The 24,618-nt window shown below is 41.0% G+C and overlaps 1 protein-coding gene across 1 annotated transcript; it reads left to right on the plus strand.

Annotated features, from left to right (window-relative positions):
• The first annotated feature begins 15,171 nt into the window (after nucleotides 1-15,171).
• Nucleotides 15,172-24,141, plus strand: ube2d4 (ubiquitin conjugating enzyme E2 D4). Its single transcript, XM_080051347.1, has 7 exons — nucleotides 15,172-15,440; nucleotides 16,725-16,788; nucleotides 16,949-16,980; nucleotides 17,090-17,167; nucleotides 18,912-19,017; nucleotides 21,250-21,343; nucleotides 21,459-24,141. The coding sequence occupies exons 1-7, from the start codon at nucleotides 15,417-15,419 to the stop codon at nucleotides 21,502-21,504; spliced, it is 444 nt and encodes a 147-aa protein (XP_079907473.1). The 5' UTR covers nucleotides 15,172-15,416; the 3' UTR covers nucleotides 21,505-24,141.
• Nucleotides 24,142-24,618: the final 477 nt, after the last annotated feature.

Here is a 24,618-nt window from a genome sequence, read left to right on the forward strand (position 1 = left end):
ATATAGCACCAGTGTTTCACCTAATTATGTTAATAGTTCAAAAGACTAGAGCAATAGTTTAAAAGACGAAAGCAGCAGAGGTCTTATGTGGTGATGTGTAGCACACTATAGTTGTCAAGGCAAAGAGCTGCACCGCCTTCATCCGTGTGAAAATGACAGACCGGGCTTTACAGTGAGAGAGTTGTAATTACAAGCTGCCATGTAAATTGCATGTGTGTGTCCCAAGACAATTGCACTGCGGAAAGACAAAGCGCAATAACACCTGGGATAAGCATGGGCCCATTGTGGCACATCCATGTGACAGAGTGATGCCCACAAGCCTCCAAATGAACATCCAGGCCCCCATGACGGGACAAGCCTCTCTCTCTCTCTCTCTCTCTCTCTCTCTCTCTCTCTCTCTCTCTCTCTCTCTCTCTCTCTCTCTCTCTCTCTCTCTCTCTCTCTCTCTCTCTCTCTCTCAATGTCAATTTCTATAGCTTTATTGGTATGAGTGCAACAACAAAAAAATCAGGTACCATGGGCATGATGAAATCACTTTAATATTACACAATACGTTGTTATTAAGGTGACTTACACATAGTACTTTGATTCAACGTGATTCCTTTAAACAATGTAGTCTAATGTGAATAAAATATGTTGGTTGATCAAGCAATTATTAATTAATTTAAAAAAAGATAAACAATTATGTCAGGTGGCCACATTCTGATTATGTGGGACAAATTCAACTTTTTCTTTCAGTGAGAGGATAATATATTCAACAATTAACAGAACAACGAGTCCTAAGTAGCCTATAACAAAATAAAGAATAAGGTCAATTAATAAACATATACTAATACAAAATTGAAAATATTAAATATAAAAAAAAAACAATAACAAAACAGGACGGAAAACAGAGAGCAGTAAATGAGAGAATTCTAGTGGGCGCTGTAAGTAAAGACCAACTCCAGCTTCACGTGTTCAGACTTTGACATGAACTGACTCTCTCTCTTTCTCTCTATCTGCATGGCCTCATGGTAGGTTTGAGGAACAGGATCGCAGGCACGGTTTTGCAAGCGCTCATGGAAGAACAAGGGAAGTGGTTACAACTTTTTTCTTTGTTCCTGTGGAGCAAACCTGCACATAAATCTTAATCTGGACGTGGACATGTGTTTCAAATGCACCACACACAGAAATGTGCTGTTTGCTCACAAAGCACAGAGAGTTTGCAAACGCTTTCCAAGGTGGAGTGAGCACACACACAAGTTAGCTGTTACGTGATTGTGTGTGTGTGTGTGTGTGTGTGTGTGTGTGTGTGTGTGTGTGTGTGTGTGCCCCTAAAGCTCTTGCAGAACCATCTCCTTACTCCCATCATCTCCACCTATCTCAGTCCACGTCCAATTGACCACAGAATACTCCTGACATCTGATGCAATTGGACAGGCTTCCCCTGTTTGAGAGAAGGAGTCATTGATGTTGTCGACTGCGTGTCAGCAGGCTGAGGGCTGACTGACAATCCAGCAGTGTCTCCACGGGCCTCATTAGATCCCCTCTCCTCGTGGGTGTGTGTGTGTGTGTGTGTGTGTGTGTGTGTGTGTGTGTGTGTGTGTGTGTGTGTGTATGCGCACACCAGTGTCTTTATTTGTATTCAGTTAAAAGCAACATATGCGGTCGTTGCATACTGCATCTTCTATGAATTGCACACAGAGTAGTTATGCATGGGGTTTTCTTGTATACAGAAATATGCATGTTTGTTCTCACTAACACAGGTGAATATTTGCCCTCAGGGTACATATCATTGTTTTTTTTGTCTGGGCTACAGCATGGAGAGAATGCGAGAAATGCAATTTCCCCCAAAAAATATTTTGTTCATGCAATATCATGATGCAAGGCTTTAGTTGGACGCGGACCTACAATCCAGTTTTCTACACCCCAAACTCAACACCAAACTGAGAAAACACACTTTTTTTCCCTGAAGGTACCACATGTCAGAGATGCAATGGACTGTGCATGTCCCAGCAGGTGTAATTACAATTATTCAGCGCTCATGCACCATAGCTTCATGAATGATTAATACAGAAATCAAATATTAAAACAAGTCAACACAGAGAAATAATAATGACATGCATAAGCTGTCACTGACCAGAAATACCCCTAAAATACTGACACTTCTCACACATGCATAAGTTTCAGCAGTGTGCTATTAAGCACCATTGGCATGCAGTAAGTAGACTGCTGTTCGCAGTAAGCTGTAACAGCACAGTGAGATATAACACTTCTGTGATAACCAAAAAAAAAGTGCTGTATATCTGAAATGTTTTATTCCAAAGTGGGAGAGCCACCATTTACCAAACAAAATGCAGCCTATTGTTGCAAAATGGTTGCCGGTGTGAAAACGAACATTTCATTGATTGCTTTTAGCATTGCTAGAAATGCAACAACTGTTTTGCAGACAGTCAAATATATATATCATTACTAAATGATTCGTTTCAGTTGTCTATTGTGTTGTGACGAAGGCCCCTAACACTGATTTATTCTGTAAAGCAGCTGCACGTTTTGCTTTTTAGAAGATGAAAAAACCCTGATTATTGAGTATTTGATGAAAACAATTTATTTTTCAGGTGGAAGGGAATTATATCTCCTTTATGTACCTATCCATCCTCTCCCTTCTCTCCACCACTGCCTAGTTAGAGCGGGATTGGTTTTAACTGGGAGTTGATAAGGGGTCAGGAGAGATGCGAACAGCCACAATCTTAGCCTGGGGGCAGATCGACTGGTGGCCAGAAAATTTATTCAGAGGGTGCTGTCCCTGCATCTGCCTTACTTTGAAGTTGCTCTCTCAACTCTGGCTTGACGTACGTGACTGCGTGTTCATTTTTCTCTCCCCCCCACTCTCACCAAAGAGAGAGCGAGTATTGGGGCACTCCTGTGTGTGTGTGTGTGTGTGTGTGTGTGTGTGTGTGTGTGTGTGTGTGTGTGTGTGTGTGTGTGTGTGTGTGTGTGTGTGTGTGTCAGTTCCCATCCATGTGTTTGTGGGTTCCTGTCAGTGTGCTCCTGTGTGCTCCTGTGTGTGTGTGTGTGTGTGTGTGTGTGTGTGTGTATTCGTGTGCATTTGAGAGGCAGTGAGAGTGGAGGAGAGAGAGAGAGATGCTGTGTGCCAATCCATACTCGCTTTGGAGAATTCAAGGTCATCCTTTCATGTTTTGCCAACAACCGGTCAATCACTTTCCAATCAAAGTGGTGCTTAATTCAGCACTAATTCCCATCCCCTCATCAAGTTTTTTTTTTTTTTTCAGTGGCGTTCAAGCATTTTCCCCTTGTCTTCCCTCTGATCTGCTGCAGCGTGTCCAACACGTCATGCCTTGGCCCAACCCGCTCTCTAATAACACTAGTTAAAGTGTGTGGAGGACATGTCGGATCACACAATGTTCTACTGCCTCTTCCGTCCATCTCACTTCAGGAGATTAAGGTCTCACTTGATTGTCTTTGAACCATATACACAAGTCATATTATTCTATCAATCCAAAGAGCCCCTAGCATGTCTCTATTGGATTTAACAGAGCTTGAATGTATATGTTATACTTAGAATGGTTGTGGTCACATATATTTTCCTCGTAAAGCTGCTATCAACATGAGATGGTGTGTTACATTGATTCAGCCCTGGTGAAGCAAGTTTTAAATCTGTGATATTGGGCTGCATTGCAATTGTTGACTTGAATTGATTGGGAGTCCTGTTTTCTCGTGTCTGTTTCAAGGCGTTGGAATCTTTCAATGTCTGCCACTGGCATTGATTTATCCATGAAATGTATTTTCCCTGATGTGACCCCATTATATAAACACCAAGTGTGTACCGGCTCTCTTTCAGATGTCATAGAAGGATCAACAGATTTAAAGGGACTGAAAAATCAAACATTTGTCTTTCAAAAACCAAAGGGCAGATGAACTATACTCACACAGCTCTTTTTGCATCACCAATGTGCCACATTAGCTCACCTCCTCCGTCATCATCGCACTAAAAAGTGTGGATGGGAGGAGTGCCTTGTGCAATCATGGATCTCGCGAAAATAACCTCATATCCGTTTGAATCCACAGAAAGGTCCCCTTTGCCAGGCTGGTATGGGCGTATATGGCATTTAAGACTGTGTGAGGATATGATTAGATGACAGTTTTTACTGCCCAAAAGGGTGTGTGACTGAAAACGCTTAACTGTCCAGAGAAGAGAAAATAAAGGAAAAAAAGAAAGTGTTACTCCTCCCTTTCTCCTTCTCCCTGGTGTTTCTTCACATTTGTAGCCTACTGTGCTTTTGCCAGAAGGGTCCTGTTTTCAAGACAAGAGGGCACAAAATGCAAACTCAGTGAAGGCATTCCTACATTAAAGATATAGTGCATAGCTTTTTCATATCATTGAATGTCTGTTACATTCAAGCTATTGCCAAATGAGTTGAAACAAAGCTGATTAAGCTATCAACTCCACAAACGCTCTCTGTATATTTCAGTATGGCAGCGTTTACAAACTGGTGTTGCCCGCAGGAGCTCAGAAAAATCCAAAGAATCGGCCACAGAATGTTTGTTGTTGAATCCACTGTCAAGAAAAAAACCTTGACGTACTGCGGAAGGTATAACATCCATGCGCAATCATAGGCTTACCTCATGTAGATGTCAAATTAGAATTGTGACAAAATGTTATCCAGTGAGAATCCAATTTAATAAATTTCTCTTTGCTGCTTTAACCGGTCGGGCAGACTCCAGTAAAGATAAAGAATGACTGAGTGAATAAATAAATTAATGAATGTAGCCTTAGCAAATGCTAATCAATGCAGCTTTTGCAGAGGTCTCAACATCATAAGGCATCATAAGGACTTCAAACATGTCCAGGTCCTCCAGTACGGATTAATATTGTTGCTAAGAAGTCCTCTTTGCTGAAATACACATTGGTGTTGTTGTGTATTGTGGATGCTTTTAAGGAGCATTATTTCTGAGAACTTCAAAGCCTGCCAAGAGCACTCTCCTTTTGGAGTGTGCAGCAGCTTGAAAATGTACTTTTATTTTCCAAATGGACAGGAAGAGGCCCTCAGTGGTATTGAGGTGATGCTAATGCAGTGTGACGCTAGGTTTTTTCAGCGTTACTCGGTTTACAGCACAAAAGTACAGCCTGTGTTTGATGCTATTAATCTTTCACAGGCTTGATTTGGCTTTGGCTTTAGTTCCCCGGCATTTTAATTGCGAGAAGACAAATGCGCCATTTATTTTGCTGTGTCTATATGGAACTCTGACTTTTATGGTTTAAAGGGGGAAAAATACAAGCACAGCCAACAATGCTAACAACAGCTCTGTGACTACTGTTATTCGGCCTCTTTCCAGATGTTGCATCCAGGCTTTCTGCTATCGCCTGGTTTTATTGATCCAGTTAACATTATCGCTGGCCAAGGCCCCATTCCTCAGCTGTCTGTGTTTTCTCAGCTGAGGACGCACTGCATCGCTCCTGGGAGGATTGGAGAGCCTTTCCTGTGATGTAAAACCCTGCCCAAGTGAGAGGCTGTTGACTTTACTTAATATGTCCGCCAGATATATTTTTTTATGAGCATTACGCAAATGAAATGGTTTGCATTATGTGTGAACCATACATTCCGCCGAGGCATGCATTGCTGCGGACAGCTGGAAGTAACTTGAGCCCCTCGGTCACTTATCAGCCCTGGCATCCCGGCCATTTCCCATAGCCATCTTCAAGCCAGAAGAATCCAGCCATTGTTTTCATCTCTGTGGGCCCTGTGTTAACTCAGCACTGCCTCCCTGATTGTTGCACAGATATTAAAGAAAATGGTAGATTTGTCTTTGTCCATATAACCCTGTCTTGTGACATCCAAGCTCTGTGTGTGTGTGTGTGTGTGTGTGTGTGTGTGTGTGTGTGTGTGTGTGTGTGTGTGTGTGTGTGTGTGTGTGTGTGTGTGTGTGTGTTTGTGTGTGTGTGTGTGTGTGTGTGTTTGTGTGTGTGTTGGTGATGGGGGGATTCTTCTCGATGTAGCTGTAGAGAGCAGCTGCACCTACGCTGTATGTCAACAACAGTGTCCGGAGGAGCAGACACTCAAGAAGAGAGGTGGCTTTCACACCACTGGCCCTGACTGAAGCTGCTTATTTTCCAAAGACAACAATGACCATGCTGCTCTGCTGCGCCACGGAGCTTTTAGGCTCTATAGGCTTGGCGCCTGGTCTGTATGGCCTCGAGATTATCTCCCCGACTGAGCCCTCTACATACAAGCTTATTGGACTTCCTCATGTCCCCTTGTTTTCGTGGCTCTAAAGTTTCCAGGATGCTTTTTTGACTGTCTGTTTTACACATAGAGACAGGATCCCCCGCGGGGGTTGTTAAGAGGTTACAGGGGGGTAGTAAAGGGGTCAGGGAGAAACTGTCAGTCTATTTCCTTTCTCTGGCCTTGGGAAACTGCACCACCATGTCTTTTACATATTTTTAGCGTCCTTGCTGGTTTTTGTCTGTGTGTGTATCCACAGGAGATGATAAAGTTATTCCCAGTTCATGGAGGACTTTTGTTTTTCACATGGATTACTTATTATTAGTGTTGTCTTTTTGGTTTCTTTTTCTTTCTTTTTTTTACCCTCTCCGTCTGTATGCAGCTGGTAGTGTGTGCACAATCACAGGAGGCATATTTCAACCTACATAAATATGTATTGCTTCTCTTGTGTCCACAAAAGTCTGTACATTTGAACTTTTCAAGCATGAGACTGAGGTCAGCCAACAAAAACAGATGTTTGCTATTGCGTTGATAAATGGGTTAAAAAGATGTGATAAATATCAGATTAGATGGTTTGCAAGGGCTGTGTTGAATTTGGATTAAACTTGTTTCTTAGCTGTGAGGGTGTAAACGCTCTCTTTACAAAGCACATGTGAGAGCCATTGACCTTTTTAGATTCTTATTCCTCCTTTTAGACCCTTCTACAGCCCATCTATTTTCCTATTTCCTCACTTCGAATGCTGCTATTCGCTGTGTTTTTCTGTGGTTAAATTGATGTACTCTTTGCATCGGAAAAAAACCCAACGGCAAGAGCTGAAAATTGACATGATTGTAGAGCAGTGTTTGTGCAAAAAGAAAAAAAATCCAAGAGAAATGGCATGAGATGAGTCTGATAATTAGGGAAAGCGCTGAACCCAGCTCCCATCTCTTCCCATGGCAAACTTTGTTCCAAGGTGAAGGTGGGAATTGAGTAATCGCATTCGGCCGAGACAGTGAGCTCTGATAAACCTGCTCATTTACCCTTCAGACGTTATTTACCAAGAGCCACCTGAATGGTGCCAAAGCCCAGATAATATTGCTCCCAGACACGTCTTACCTGCTGCACCACATTTCCTCCTGTGTTATCTCCAGGGGCATCATTGCATCTCCGTCTCTCTCCGGCTCTCTTTTACTCTCTGCAGCTAATTGTGCAAACGAGTACTGCTCCTGAGGGGTTGTTAAAATAGCTGCTGTATGTCTGTTAAACAATTGCAGCATTTTTTCATACCAATGTACATGTCGCTCTGGCTTTCTCTTAACTCAGAACCATCTCTAGGTTTTTATTAGTGTCAGTGTTCCGGCTACAGTCACTATTTGTGTCATCGCTCACGCGCTTTAGGATCATGCAGTATGTGATGCTGGTACGCTGTGTGCGTCTTCTAAAAAAGACTGTGCGGAGAGAAAAGGGAATTTGTGAGTAAGAGAGCTACTGTAAAAAAAAAATTTAGAAAAAAAAGGAGGAGATATTACATGTGTTTCAGAAAGCTTGTTTAACCTCATTAAAATAAACTTAACCGGCCTGTTGTTCCTGCTCTATAAAACCCATAACAAAATTATCACTCTGTTAATGGGACGGAACGTGCATGCCAACAAAAATAAGTAATTTTTCTGTTTTGCTTTGGCCCTACCTCTCGATAATGCTCGACTCTGCAGCTGCACCGTGCTGTGGAAAACAAACAGTGCAGTGCAGCTGGGCTCCCTTCAAGAAAGCGAAGGGGGAATTTTAATCCCATATTTTTTTTTTCTTTGGCACCGGTCAGATTTATTTGGTCATAAAGACAAGGAAAAATCACCCCACCATCTGAGAAGGGGGCTGGGAAGTGAGAACGCAAATTATGCCAGAGCCCCCCTGTTGCAGACGCAAGAAACGCAACAGGCCAGGAAATGAATCCCCGATAGGTCAAAGTGCTCAGAGGCAACAGGGGTGTCTAATTAACTCAGATAGTGACACATTACTGGGATACCTGGACAGCTCGAATCAGCCTGTCGCACCCAGAGAGAACACTAGTGAGAGCAGACTAAATATGCTGCACTGCAGATTTTTACAGTGATATCATTCACAGCAACAGTTTTATCGCCGTGCATGAGGCAGATATAAGTACCTCACAGCCACAGGCTAACCTGCACGTGTCTCTCATCCATTCCCTGTAGCGCAGGCCTGAAAACAAACTATCCGGAGAGAGCCTCAAACCATTTCCAGCTGTCACGTCCGCGCTCCAGCCCTAACCTGATATGACAGGGCAAGACGAGGTGAGGGTCAGGCCTCCAGGAAGATTCACAACGTGTAACTCAAACTATGAGCATCATTTTCATAATTGCCCGCGGGTTGAAAAGTGAAGATGGCCAAGTGCTGCAGCTATTTTCTCTCGCGTTACCTTCATTACCTTCTCGTCTTACATCAGACACTGCAAGTCTTCATACGTACAATAACAAGGCTGAAAAACAATGAAAAACCTCAATATTGCAGCAGTGGAATGTAACAAGTAGCTTATATTAACTCAAGTAGAACATTGAGTTATAACTTCGATTTTATACTATCATTTTATTCCAAGTTAAATATTGTCATTTGTATTCCTTTGAAATAAAATGTGTTCAACAGTAGGCTATATGTACATTTCATTTTTCTGATTAACATTTTACTTACTGAACATATAATGTTAACTAATGATCAACATTTAAAAAACAATACATTTTAACAGAACACAGCTAAAATGAGCTAAACAGTGAATGCTACTTCCAAAAGGAGAAAAAAAATCAACCAAAAATATATTCTACAACAGTCAAAAACAGTTGCCTATAGTTGAACAGTTGCAGTAATCGAGCAACATTATCAATGTTTCAGAGTTGTGTTTCTGGCCACCTGGCGGATATACATCCAATATTCTCTCTCTTTTAGACCTGTTTTTGGGCTCTACCAACTCCAGAGGGAACATCTGGCTCTTCAGCTGCTAAATGCTTCAGTATGTTCACCAGCTCACTGTGTGTCTTTGTGCCTTTTGGTGCTGGGCAGGTATGTGTGGCTTTTGCTTTTGAGAGATTTTTCACTGCAAACTGCAGCCTGCTGTGAGCGGTGAGAATGAACCAAAACGGTAAAGTATAACTGGCCGAAGAGGTAACCAAGGAATAGAAACTCACTATAAAGCTCTATGGAGAAGAGGGTTGCTGCAGATTCAGCTGATCATTCTCTTGTCACATGATGATTTGATCACTTTACTGTAAATGAACAATTATAGTTGCTTTAAGTACAATTTTCAAAGCAGTGCAATATCTTTTATTGAAATATACAGTATGATACAACTGAAATACTTTTCTATTTGAATATGTCTTTCTTCCTTGCTTCAACATCAACCATTTATGCAATAATAAGTTTGGAAATAAGTTTACCTATGATTGTGAGAAATAGATAAATCAGGCCTGTTACTCTTTACATCAAATGTGATATATTACATATGAAAATAAACTATATCAGTTTAGGGACAGTTACAAACATTAAGGATCCCAGCCTATTTGTTGTTGCTGTCGATACGATGTGGATAGCAATCCATTAGTAAACAGCTGATAGAAATGCAATGCAACAAGCATCTGCTATAGTGTTCAAAGCTCCAGTTAGCTTAGCGCCATAAAGAAGATAAATGAGTCTCGGTGAATGTCCCGAGGATATAGCATTTCTGCTCATTCCTCCAGAACAGCCAGGCACAGGACAAGCTACCGGCCCTAAAGCTCATGGTTCAACTGCAATAGAGAAATGAGACTATTACTCTAAAGCCTTCAAAAATTATCTTCACAGGGAATATTGCATGGATGCTGTTTCACGTAGACACAAAAACTGATAAAAAGTGATATGCTTGCTGATACCTCAGAGTGTGCTGTCAGTGTGTATGCACCCTCTAGGGAGGTGCGAGAAGTTTCCATTATGGCAGCATTGGCAGCTCTGTTCAACCATCATAAACGCCTGCCTGTTATGAGGCGACGGGTTTAATTAATCAGGCTGCAAAAACAGCATTTATAAAGCAATTTATGTGCTATGCTGTATAAAACAGGTCACTGCAATCGAAGCATGTATCTGCTGCATAGCCTCAGCCTCTGTCTGTGGGTGAAAGTATACGTGTGTGTGCGGTGGAAACGTTACAATACAACCACTCCTTTCTTGGCTGTTTTTTTCTTCCTCCTTTTAATGATACCCTCTGTTTGCTGCTTAGATTGAATTTCCCATTTTTTGTATGGGAAAGCGTGTATGGGACTATGCCCTCCGTTAAAGATATGCAAAGAACGCACGCAAGGGGACAGAGCTCTACACACACGAAGAAGAAGAAGAAGAAGAACGGACTCGAGGCTATCAGGATGTTCAATATTAAATAGTCAGTCGCGGCTTTGTCCTGACTGCGTTTCCTGAAACTCTTGATAATGACTGGGGGTTTCTAATGAAGGACGGTGGGACAAGGGAGTGAGGGGGAGAAAAAAAGAAGCAATTTTAATGTTTTGTTTTTGAGGGTGGGGGGGGGGGCAAAGAGGGGGTAGTATAGCCCTTTATCATGCCTCACTATCCAACGTCTTACCTCCCCTTTTTGGGCCTTTAGCATCCTGTGACCCCTGACCCGCTGGACAATAGAGGCCAGGACGTTTCCCAGTGAGCGGCGATGGAGCCAACAACAGGAACATGAGGGGTGCTCCTGGGAAACAAACTGTTTATTGTGCGGCAGGATGGACAGCCCCCCCATGTCCCAGTCACTTACTTTCACACACAATCACAAACACTATAACTAACTACACACACACACACCTTTGCATGGTAAAAACCCTGTCTCGCAACAGGTGGCAGCTTTTAATTCTTCAAAACCATGTATAGCAGGAGGGTGCGTGGGTTTGTGTGTGTGTGTGTGTGTGTGTGTGTGTGTGTGTGTGTGTGTGTGTGTGCGCGAGTGTGTGTGTGTGTGTGCGAGTGTGTGTGTGTGTGTGTGTGTGTGTAGAGTGTGTGCGCTCGGCTGTAACAAAAGTACAACGTTACCAAGGATATTTCCGTTTGACCTAGGTCACAAAATAATACCATGTGCTGGGACTGAGAAAATTATTTTTTCCTCACTTTTACACAAATCCACTCTCTTGGTACTGGTCCCAGGAGACTGCCTGTAGAAAGCATGTACACATTGTTTAAACTTTTGCTTTCTCCTTCATTTCTGCACACCGGCTCAGGGCGGCAGATGAGAAGTTTATATTTAGTCAGACTTTCTATTTGATAACAGTACCAAGCAGTTTGTTGGTGCTGCCACTGCCTGTCTGTTTCAGAGGAAATCCCTCCTTTGTCTCTCAAGGAAGCTCGGCAAACTGGGAAAACCTGAATCTGTCGTCAGAACTCAAACAGCTGGAACGCATTTGATTGCAGAGAGTCACCACCGCTAAATGTATTAGTCAACACTCCAGACTAGTTATTACCTCGGCTCGGGAGACTGCTCATTGCAAGAGCAGCCCAGTAAAAAGGTTTTTCCAGAGCTGTCAATCACCGTGCCAGAACTGTGGTGCAACACACAGAGACACAGAGGGCTCTGGGGGCGGCTCTTTAAGTGCTTAACCCCCAAAGGATTACTGGTTCTTTATGACTATATGTGTGGTTTGTGCCTGTGCTCCAGAAGATGCACATCTGATAAGGGCGGATCAGAGGTGACCAACCGAGGGGGACTGGATCTGAGCTCATTCTTTCTGCTAATAAATCATTTTGGGAGATGATGAATCCATAATTCATTCTTGATTTTTAAATGACAGCAATGTGAAGTAATATTGTTTTCATGCAAATGTGGAAACTGAAGTATGTTTGGACAGGAAATGTACATAACAGCAGTTTGGGGCGTCTGTTTTTATAACGTTTATTTTACTTTAGCTAATTTAGTTAATTTACTACATTTTCTTAAAGGCTGAATGTACTTTCCCGATTAAGATGGTACACGCTAAATATATGACAAGTTCAAATTCAGATGCATTGTCATTAACACTGCCTAATAGAAGTTGTGTCTTAAACAACATTGAAAGCAGAAAATAATACATTTGGTCTTTTCAGTCATTGCTGAAAAATGTGTCTAAAAAGTTTTATTCAGCAAACAAGTCATCCTTCAATTTAAAATAGGTTTTGTCTATGAAATGAAACTAAAAATGAAGTATTATTTTTGTGCAAGGACCCCTGCTTGTAAACGAGGCATTCCGTAACCTGCTTTGCAATAAGACCAATAAAATCTGCAGAGTTCTCCACAGCCACAGTTATGCACAGTTAATAAGCACATCCTCGAAGCAATAAATGTTTATATGATTGCATCATTTCAACTTTGCAAGCCAAAAAAAACATGCAGCCATGGTACCAGGTTGTGTTTTCATGCCCAAAACACAAGACGAAGACAAGGGGAAGCTGCGGAAAGCTCTTCTGAAAGCCTTTAAGTTGTTGATCCAAGTTGTAAAAACGAACCAATACTGATACAAAAGTCAAAGGAAGATTTGAGGAATAATTCAGATATTCTCTCTAGGTCAAAGGGCACCTTAACACTGACAAGCAAAATCAAATCACTGCTAAGGAAATGGGCCATGAAACACTGATTGCTCCACACATAATGACCCTTTTTCCAATTGCTTAGCTCAAGAATTATTTGATTGTGCAGAGTGCTGACTTCACTGCAAACATGAGCACTGCTTGCACATATTGCCTGAGTGTATAATCAAATCAAGACCATTGATACAAGGGGTGAACAAATATCTCTCAGTAAGTGGGAACAATGGATCTTTGTTCCATAAGAGAGAGCCCTCAGAAAGCTTATACACTGACCGAAGGTAGAACACCTCTGGGGACTGTGAGCCCGGCTTGTGCTCTGCATTAATTGGTTGTGCTTTTATTGGATAATTCAGACATTAGCGAGATCTATTTAAGTTAATTTTGAAAATGACAGTGAGCATATGTGCTTTGTCGTGGCAACCATGGGAAAAGTTCCACAAAGAGGATGAATACACTTACACAGCTGCAGTAGTATAATCGACACAGTAAGTGGAATGCTTTCTGAGATACAATGGAACTTCTACCAATGATGATTCATGTGACAAAGAAGACAGATCACTGGAGTCTGCTGAGTCTATGGTTTCAAATAACAGCACTATAGGCTATTTTCCTCATGAGACAGGTCAACTAAGCTCCCACCCCCACCCATATCATCCCAGTTCTGACACATTCACACCTCGGCTCATACATCAATTTAGAACTCCTGTAACTAAAAACTCAACTTGTGGCTATAGGTGGGAAATTCCCCTTACAGGTCAGTGATATGTTGCCTAATAGGTAATAGACAGAAAGACATTACTTGCTTATTGCATTTGAACACTTACAATCGCCCAATAACTGAAGGGTTCCCCAGTGCATGTCGACTACAAACCCTATAGGTTTGAAGTACACAGTAGCAAGCAAACCAATGTGATTTGAGATGTTAGAGGAAACTACAGTAGGGGTGACTGTGGGAGGCTTTGTGAACCGAGGCTTCAAGCCAACAAAGTGTGGGCTTGACTGTGCCTGAAAACCTCATGCTGATAAATGGCCTCTCCAAGTAGACAAACTCAGAACACAAGGCCCCTGCTGCACAAGACCCAAACTGCTACCTCTGCTGCTGGCTGAATCTGATTACAGGCAGGCCCCGAGGACAGGCAGGTCATTGAGAGCACAGAGATGAGCAAACAATAAGATATTATCTGAAGGAATCTTCAGCTTTCCAAAGGAAAATGGTCCCTCTCAGTGTCACATTGACGATAGGATCCTCAACCTGACACTGAATCAGCCATTTAAGAAGAATGAACACTGCGACCCATTCATACATACTCACTAAAATAATGAGAGCTCTTTTTTCTCCCTTGTTTAAGACATATAAAGGGAAGCTCATGGGGCTTTGCGAGACAAGGCCGTGCAGAAACCGGAGCACGCAGCTGACTCAGATGAATATGCCTTTACAATGATTCGGTATTGAATGAACAATTCTATAGTCTTTAACTTTATTCTTCTGTACGTGTAAATAATAAACGTGTGTGGCTTTATTGTACTCTGCTGCTCCATTGTCGTTCTCGTTTACGCTAGAACAAATTAATTTGAAGGCAGAAATTTAATTAATTCCATGATTCTAAGCATGCAACATTCAATTTTATAAATGACTAAATGGCAAAAAAAAAAAAAAAGGTTTGCAGTCGAAGCTGTACATAATCTATTCTGGCCATGTCTTTCCTGTGTGTGTGTGTGTGTGTGTGTGTGTGTGTGTGTGTGTGTGTGTGTGTGTGTGTGTGTGTGTGTGTGTGTGCGTGTGTGTGTGTGTGTGTGTGTGTGTGTGTTGATTTAGCTCTTTTCAAACAGTGACATCTTGTGGACAGCTGGCCTCAGTTATCACAGAATGTATATGTTTAAGACCATGCATGATTATTACCCTGTTGTTAAAACACGGTCTACCTTCCTTTATTATTAGGGCTGTGCACCTGATAATAAGGATGATTGTATTGATCATGATGATAAGGCTGTTTAATTATTTAAATATCATAATTAAAAATATATATTATTATACCATTAAGACATAATGTGATAAAGTGGCAATTAGAGGGGACATAATTGGTAGCAACAGCCAAAGTAAAATAAATGAATTCCAGATAAATATTCCTAATTTTTTTGGTTCATATCATACTTAATTTTATCTGAAAGTAGCCTATGCGGTCACATGAAGTTTAGTAAATAATTATTGTAATTATCTGCGAAAATTGTAGTCATATAATTCAGATTTTGTGAACTAGAACGTGTCGAAACTGTACAATTGTTTTATTTATTTTGAACTACATCCATGGAAGCGTTCACTGTCAATTCGCGTTTTCAAGGGTCTCGCGATGTTACCAAAACTGTTTGTCAAGCACGAAGAGGAGTAGGGATGAGAAGAGAGAGCAAAATATCTCGGTTCTGTAGCTGAAGAAAATCACGTTTTAACACACATTTTCTCGTATAGGTCGTTCTAGAAACTAAAAAGCCCTAAGCCTGTTTTATGTTAGACTTGATTTCCTGATAATACGTTGAGTAAGATTTGGAGAGTACGCGTCCACAGAACCCAAATTGTATGTGTCAAGTGCTAGCTGTTAGCTGACAGGCTAGCCAGCAGCCATTGATACAATGGCGTTGAAACGGATTCAGAAGGTGAGTGTGTGTATTTATTCCATTACATTTGAGTAGACGTAGTGTTTCTGAATTTGGGAACCTCTGTGAAAGTCATACCAGTGTGTACCAATTGCTCGACGTAGCCTCTCTTGCGTGCTTTTTTGTGCTCCTTTTTAAAAATATTTCACAGATAAAGACGAGCTAACTACTGATGGCCCTGTTGGTGCATTGCTACAGTAACGCTAGCTACCAATGACCACACAAACAGCGCCATTGTTTCAACTCAATGTGTTTTTTTTTGGTTTTTAAATGTCTAATTTTTTTCTTTTGGACACTTGGCTTCTCATTATATTACTCCAGTAAAGGTGTCTGATGTTAGCTAACGGTCTAAACAAGTGATTTCGCAATACAACGTTAGGCCAGCAGTGAGGCAACGTTAGCAGGTGTTTTGGTTTTTGGCTTGATTGACTGACACGTACAGGATTTGCTTTTTAACTTCTTAGCTTGTCAATTGTCTTAATCCTTATGGTTGGCCGGTGCTGGTATGGATGATGATGTGTTTGGTCGCTGAATGACAGCTGCTCGCTGGTTGCCATAATTGAACCCTAGTGTCAGTGTTGCCTTATATGGATTGGGAAATGGGGCACTGGAGCAGGCCACAGTGTGTTATTTATATAACAGAGTAGCAACCCTCCTTTCAAGAAATGTTTAATAACGGGCTGTTATGTTTTTATTTGGCCATCTGTTATTTCATTGTATGTGAATATTGTGATGGCGTGTACTCTGGTTTCGCCGTGGCGTCAAGTGTTGTTGATATAATAACCCGAGTTCAACACACTACTTTCTGACTTTGCCTTGGTTAGTTAGAACGTACTTGTTTCTCTGTCAAGTCAGCATCCGTGGGACTTATTTGAAGGGATGACTAAAATGTTAATGAAGTCATCCGTCCTAAAGCCCAGCATATACTGTACGTGTCAAAACGCAGGTCAAAAGCCCTGAATCGTGAGTGTACCACGAACATAACTGCCACTAAACACTCTGCTTTTTGTAATTACAACGTGGTTCAAATGTAAAACTACAAAAAAAAACGTTACATACAATAGATTAAGCCCCAGTGATGTTACTAAGGATAAGTTGAAGTTAATGTTTCTCACATTTACCATACATTAATAAATATAACACAACCCTTGTTTGCTTAAGTTCATTTTAAAGTATGTGATTACTTTCATGCAATATGCACAGCTGCTAAATTACTTTAAATGAAATGTAAGACTATTGATTGATTGTGTTGCCTGTTTTATTATGTGATTGTGTTGCCTTTAGGAGCTGTCTGACCTGCAGAGGGACCCGCCTGCTCAGTGCTCCGCTGGACCTGTTGGAGATGACTGTAAGTAGTTTGAAAAATTGCTGCTCCTACATATCAATACCTTATTTTTTTTGATAAATCTTTCTATGATGACATTAGTTTGTAATTGTGTGCCTTTTTTTAAGGACTGACTTTGAATCCAAGTTTATACTAATGGCATTTTTTAACTTTTTTTGCTCAGTGTTCCATTGGCAGGCAACAATAATGGGTCCGGTAAGCAAAACTGTATTTGAACCCAATTCAAATCTGATATAATTGAGTAATGATAACAATGCAAACTGCTGTCTACAAACTTATCTTGTTTCTATTTTTATTTCAATAGAGTGACAGCCCCTACCAGAGCGGAGTGTTTTTCCTCACCATTCACTTCCCAACAGATTACCCCTTCAAACCACCCAAAGTGAGTGAAGGTCTGCCTTGTGTGTCGCATAATGAGGCACATACAGTGGCTTGCAAAAGTATTCATACCCCTTGAAAATTGTCATGTTACAACCACATACCGGTACGTACATTTATTTTATTTGGATTTTATGTGATACACCAACACAAAGTGGCGCAACATTGTGAAGTGGAATGAAAATTAAACGTGGTTTTAATTTTTTTTATAAATAAAAAAACTGAAAAGTGTGGCGTGCAAAAGTATTCAGCCCCCTGAGTCAATGCTTTGTAGAACCACCTATCGCTGCCATTACAGCTGCAAATCTATTTGAGTATTTCTCTACCAGCTTTGCACATCTACAGACTGATATTTATTGCCCATTCTTCTTTGCAAAATAGCTCAAGGTTCAGATTCAGCATCAGCTTGGATGGAGAGCGTCTGTCAACAGCAATTTTCAAGTCTTTCTCAATATTCTCAATTGTATTTAGGTCTGGACTTTGACTGGGCTATTCTAACACATGCATATGCTTTGATTTAAACCATTCCATAGTAGATCTGGCTGTATGTTTAGGATAGTTTTCCTTCTGGAAGGTGAACCTCTGCCCCAGTCTCAAGTCTTTTGCAGACTCTAACAGGTTTTCTGCCCTGTATTTGGCCCCATCCACCTTCCCATCAACTCTAACCAGCTTCCCTGTACCTGCTGAAGAAAAGCATCCCAATAGCATGATGCTGCAACCACCATGTTTCACTGTGGTGATGGTGTGTGTATAGGGTGGTTTGTAGTGTTAGTTTCCACCACACATTGCATTTTGCATTCAGGCCAAAAACCTCACGTTTGGTCTCATCTGACTATGCATGGCTTTTGGCAAGGGTTGGAGGAAGGTGCTCTGTTCGGATGAGATCAAAATTGAAGTTTTTGGCCTTAATGCAAAATGCAATGTGTGGTGGAAAACTAACACTGCACATCACCCTATACACACCATCCCCACCATGAAACGTGGTGGCAGCATCATGCTATGGGGATGCTTTTCTTCAGCAGGTACAGAGAAGCTGGTTAGAGTTGATGAGAAGATGGATGGAGCCAAATACAGAGCATAAAACCTGTTAGTCTGCAAAAGACTTGAGACTGGGTGTAGGTTCACCTTCCAGAAGGACAACTACCCTAAACATACAGCCATATTTACAATGGAATGGTAAATCAAAGCATAGGCATGTGTTTAGAATGGCCCAGTCAAAGTCCAGACCTAAAAACAATTGAGAATATTGAGAAAGACTTGAAAATTGCTGTTGACAGACGCTCTCCATCCAATCTGATGCTGAATCTGTAGTTCGAGCTATTTTGCAAAGAAGAATGGGCAATAAATATCAGTCTGTAGATGTGCAAAGCTGATATAGAAATACTCCAATAGATTTGCAGCTGTAATTGCAGCGATAGGTTGTTCTACAACGTATTGACTCAGGGGGCTGAATACTTTTGCACGCCACACTTTTCAGTTTTTTTATTTATAAAAAATAAATAAAACCATGTTTCATTTTCATTCCACTTCACAATGATGCGCCACTTTGTGTTGGTGTATCACATAAAATTCCAATAAAATAAATGTACGTATGTGGTTGTAACATGACAATTTAAAGGGGTCGAATACTTTTGCAAGCCACTGTAGTTCAACTCACTTAAACTCACTTCAGATTTGTTTGTTTAAATGTGGTATGGGTAATTGGTTTCATTGGAAAATTACAACTTTATTTCCCTGTTATGTCACAGGTTGCATTTACAACAAAGATTTACCACCCTAATATAAACAGCAATGGAAGTATTTGCCTGGATATACTGAGATCACAATGGTCACCTGCGCTTACAGTATCGAAAGGTAAGGGATAACACAAGATTAATACGAGTGTTTTACTAGTTTTAATCCACATTTTTATTTATTAAAAGATGTTACATTTACATACATCATTCACATTACTAGGGCCCTATCACAGCTAAATGTTACTTTTCAGCTGTATTTTGGACTGTCCCCTGCCTTCAGTTGTTAAGTGTACTGCTGCAGTGCTAAAAATACTATACATGTACAGTACTGTGCAAAGGTTTTTAGGCTGGTGTGGAAAAATGCTGTAAACTAAGAATGCTTTGTTGCTTGTTTATTTTTATCAATTTAAAAACATGCTAAGTGAGCGAACAAGCTTTATACTGGATAAGCAAGGTCTCTCCCAGACAAAGATTTCAAAGCTTTAAAGATGTGCTGCTCTTTTGACGAAGCACAAAGAAACGGAATGTTGAGGATCTTAGACACAATGGTCGGCCAAGGAAACTTAAAACAGCACATATAGCTTATTTCCCTTAGAAATAGTATGATGTCCAACAGTGCCAACAGCTCAGAACTGGCGGAAATCAGTGGGGCCAAGGTACCCCTATCTGCTGTCTGGAGAAGTCTGGTCAGAAGTGGTTTTCATGGAGGGTTGCAGCCAATAATCAATACCTCCGACATGGAAACAAGGCCAAGTGACTGAACTATCCAAAAATACATAGGCGCACTGAAAAATGGCAGCAGGTGCTGTTGACTGAGTCAAAATTTAAAAGATTTAGCTATGGCAAAAGGCACATGTTCGCTGAAGGGCTGGAGAGCAGTACAATAACGAGTGTCTGCAGGCAACAGTGAAGCATGGTGGAGGTTCCTTGCAAGTTTCTGCCAATGGATTTGAAGATTTGGTCAGGGTTAATGGTATCCTCAATGCTTAGATCAATAGATGGATGTATCTGGGTCCCACTGGTTTCGGCCAGTTCTGAGCTGATGGCACTGCTGGATTTAGATTTCTCTTCTGTTCATTCACTGCATTTTGTTATTTTTGCACAGCTTCCTTAAACCTTTGCACAGTACTGTATATGTCAGACATTTTAAGACCGCCAATTTTCAAGTAAGTTGTACGGATCATTCCTGATGTTGAAACATTCCCTCTGTTCAACTTTCACTAAGTCGATGTCAGTCTTCAAATCAGACTAATTATGACATTGTGTAATCAGGTCGATGACATTAAGCATCATGTTCAAAAGGAAAAACACTCAAGTCAGAGAAAATGTAAACCAGTTCCGAGTAAAGTTCTGAAATAAGTCTATTTTTATGTGATATTTAAAAATGTGTGTGACTTAATGAATTTGTGCCTGTACTTATTTGATGATCAAAATAATAATCTCAAAGCACCAACACAAGAGCAGTTGTATTTTACAGTATTTAAGGATAAATATTCCCTTTAATCAATATCACTCTGCCCTACCGTGATGATTATTTTAAGGTAATCCCAAATCAAACATTGCTGTGCTGCTGCCAGAAGTATGCCATATACACTAAATCCCCTCTCTTATGCCTCGTTTCCACCAAGTAGAGCGGCTCAGAGCGGGACAGCTCACTTTTAAGAATCTCGTGGTGTTTCCACCGCCGACCCTACCTTACTGGTAGGGCGGGGTTTTAGGCTGGACAGCGATAGCCGCAGACAGAATATGGGTCAAACTATCGGGCGGTGGAACAACTGTGGTCAAGCCAGCGGTCTCTCGTTTTTGCTTGGTCAAACCAGCCGCTTCTTTATTTATTCCCCCGTGTTGTTGTGAGCTTAAACGCACAGAGACGGCTCGGTGCAACTGATAGAGACAGTGAGAGAACAGTGCTGGCTGCGGCAGCTACGTGACATCGTAGCAGTGGGACACAATGTAACCAACTGATTAATTTAATGACGAGGAAAAACACCACACAATAAACAGTGCTGTGCTCACATTTTCGCCAAAACACAAGACTCTCTTCACTCTTGCCGAGGTGACTACACACGGCGGAAATGATTATTTCGACCAATAAACGGACGGCATGTGTAGCGCCGCCTTTTCGGCACCCTTTCAGGCGGCTGGTACCCCAAATTGGAGGAGTACCGAAATTAGGAGCGGCTCAGAGCGGTTAGGTGCGCTTAAACCATACCCTACCCAACTTTTGGCAAATGAAAAGCCGAACCGCTCCGCTCCGACCCACCCTACTTGGTGGAAACGAGGCGTTAGTCACATTTATATTATGTTCATATAATGCAATGTAAATATTTTCCACCTATTTCTTCTACAGTATTATTGTCCATCTGCTCTCTTCTTTGTGATCCAAACCCGGACGACCCACTGGTCCCAGAGATTGCCCATACATACAAGGCTGACAGGGAAAAGTGAGTGAGACTTAACAACATCTCTTTGTTTACTGTCAAACCGACACAATATTGTTAAGGTCTTAGTTTGTGAGTTCACCTAACACTGTTTCCAAACTTTGTATGTGTTTTACAGGTACAACAAATTGGCTCGAGATTGGACACAGAAGTATGCAATGTGAGCGTGCCAGGGAGATCAAAATACAAATGAGAACAAAAGAAACGAGTTTGATTTGTAACTTGAGGCAAATGAGCAACAGAGGGGAGGGGGGGGGGGAACTAGACAACAGCCCAACTTTTGGAGAAGGAAGCGATACAATGAGGTACAGTGCCACCTGGCTTTCCATGTGCTGAGCTGCTACCATGTGCTGTCCTTCATGACATGTATGGATCTGCTGAGCAGGACCTGATGGGCTCCTTAAAGCACTCCCATATGGAATACTGGAAACTCTTCACAGTCCATACTCAGACTTTAAACTGTTACTCCTGCTATTGTGATTATCATTGTTGCTATCCATACGTATTATTTTTTTCAACGTCCTCGAGTCATATCAGCGTGCTGCTCAGAAGCAATTTTTTTTGATTTATTTAAGTTGATTGGTTGTCCCTTCAGTGGTACTGTCTTGTGTCCCACAGGATGTCTCGTTGTTACTGTATTTCCATGTATTTAGTGGCCTTTCTGTGTTATTATTTTCGGTATATGTGCAATTGAGGCAGAATGTTCCCCGTTCAACACATAATGGTGCAGTGCCATCACCAGCAGCTGTTCTGTTGGCACATACTGTCTCTTCCCCGAAACAATGTGAAAGATGTAAAGAATCATTGGTCTCTATCACCCACTGCATTTGAAATAGCAAAAGTATTTAGTGGTTTTGAAGACACTGGAGAGCTGCTTTTAGGAGCTAGCTGGCCCTAACCTCACTTTAGTGGCCCCAATATGGTGAATGTTAACTACCAATTTCTCATACATGCAGTCATTGCCCCTTTTATCCTGTTTAAGTTACCACACATGGTGTTCATAGCGCACAAAATACTACTGTTGTTTTGACTTGTTATGTGATGTGTAGCTATGAACACAGCCATACCCTTTGGCCTATAGCTAAACTGTGTGCCCACTCCTCAATACAGTTACTCAGGTATCTAACCAAATCATCAGCCTTTACATGCAGTGACCCATGGTGAGAAAAATAACCAGGGCTCATATCACCAGGCTTCTAAAAATCAATTCTGATCTAAGCCTCACTGGTTTGTTCATATAAAAGAAAACACTCTCGCTTCCTGAAGAGGCAAACTGTTTATTGACAGATCTTTATGCATATAGGCCTTGCTGTCCTGTGTTGCACAAACATATGCTGTCTCAGAAGTACTGTCATTATGTCAAAAGAGAGGATTTCTTTTATAAACCCTTTCCAGTTCCTTTAATCACCATTAAAGATTTATTTCTGAACAACATTTGGATGTGAACAGCTGTTAAAAGCGGTAAACGTGTAAATGCTACTGTTTTTCTAAAATAAAATGGCCTTTGGTTATAGCTGGTGTCACTTATACTCAAAATGGGAACTTAAACAGACTTTACATCTTGAAGTACTGAATCATTTGAAGTTGTTTGCATCTAGTTACCTGAGGTGAATAATTACAGTAACTTGCCATGACAATGTTATCCGCTTTTAGTTGAGAAGTTTGTCAGCATTTCGTGACGTTTATATTCATGATCAGGTCAGCAGATTTTGTTTTTGTTTTGGGACTCATAATCTGCATTGACAGTAAAACAGTGTCTAGGTCTTTTGTATTACATCTTTAAATTCGTTTAGTTTTAGGCCATTTTTTTTCTACATTCACGTCACCAGAATTGAACATGATTGTGAAGTGTCATAATGTAATATTCATTTTAATATAATCCATTGTGACTGTTGGATAAAGTAGTTAGATAATGCAATTATTATTTTCTTTTTTTAAATCTTGGCTCATAATGTGCTGATGCTGCCAATGTAAAAGGGACATAAAACATGTAATAAAGGGGAATACATTTAGCTGTTGAGTGGATTCATCAAGATAGGTCTATAGTAAAGCATGACAACTTTAGAAGCTTTGATTGTAGAATTAACACCATGGTTTAGGCGCCAAATATAGATTTACATTATTAATGACTGCTGTAGAGAAAATTTGTCCTGAAATACAGTACATACTAAAAGGGTTTGAAAAAATATCCTCTAAATGCAGTGAAATTCTTTTTTTGCTGCCAGACCACAATTGAAAATGACTTGGGTGTAATAGTACTAGTTCAAACTTTGTGTGCTCTGTTGTTTATTCATCTGGCTATTTATTTATTTGAATGCTGAGTATCTTCCAACTGTACGATTGAATGCAGCCTCAATTCATCATGTGGGTGATGTGACATTGACCCTCTTTGTCCAGTGTGCTCAATAGTTTATATAGGCAGCTTGGCATGCTTTGCACTCTGGAAAACCTTATCACAGCCATTTGCCAGATATCAGGGATTTCGTTACAATTCATCCGCCTAACACCTCTGACTAAAATTTTTAGCCTTAACCCTCATTTTGTGTGTGTATATATAGAGAGAGCGATCTCATAAACTGTACATTTGCTATCAGGGCTCTAACCCCTAAATGGGTGATTCATTTCATCAGTAGATATGAAAACCTGCTTTAACAGCACCAATATGTTGGTTGTAAACTTCAGCCTGGCTTTTCTCTGAATGCAGGAACGGCCTTCACGCATCTTAATAAAAAATGTAATATGTGTGCTTGAAATGCCACTATGAACATGTCCTCACTTAGGCTACACAAGTGACTATTGACCATGTCATAACATACGAATAAAGGTCATCTTGGTTTACCATTGTGTGCTGTCAGTTTTTTGTGTCTTACAATTTAAGTAACAATATGAGCCACAGTCTGCTGTGCATTGATTGTGTTGAAGGGGGAACAGAAATACTATTTATAATGAGCAGACGGAAATATTTTACTTATAGCTAATTTTGCTATCCATTTAAGGTCAATTAAAGTACTTTGTGAGGGCTACACTCTAGGGTGCGTTTGATTCAACAAGATCTCGTGCGAGGTTTTTGCGGTGCAAACAACACAGTATTTGCACTGAGCGTAAACGATCATTCAATTCTTCACGCTTTCTCTAATTTAGAATCTGGTCTACCTTAATGATTATACGTAACCCGGATTGTGCACATCCACAGCCACTGCAAATGCAATTTAGCTCCGGGCTACCGGTGTACCCCGCTGTGCCATATTCAGGACGCCGTGTCTGAGATGTAGCCTCCA

Source organism: Ammodytes marinus (assembly GCF_949987685.1).
Source record: "Ammodytes marinus genome assembly, chromosome: 2".
NCBI lineage: Eukaryota > Metazoa > Chordata > Actinopteri > Uranoscopiformes > Ammodytidae > Ammodytes > Ammodytes marinus.

What these genes read in the sequence shown, in the direction of transcription:
- ube2d4 (XM_080051347.1), top strand. Translation starts at nt 15,417, where the DNA reads ATGGCGTTGAAACGGATTCAGAAG. An exon ending in AGGCAACAATAATGGGTCCG is followed by an intron (nt 16,981 to 17,089) that starts GTAAGCAAAACT and finishes TTATTTCAATAG; the next exon opens with AGTGACAGCCCCTACCAGAG. An exon ending in ACCCCTTCAAACCACCCAAA is followed by an intron (nt 17,168 to 18,911) that starts GTGAGTGAAGGT and finishes GTTATGTCACAG; the next exon opens with GTTGCATTTACAACAAAGAT.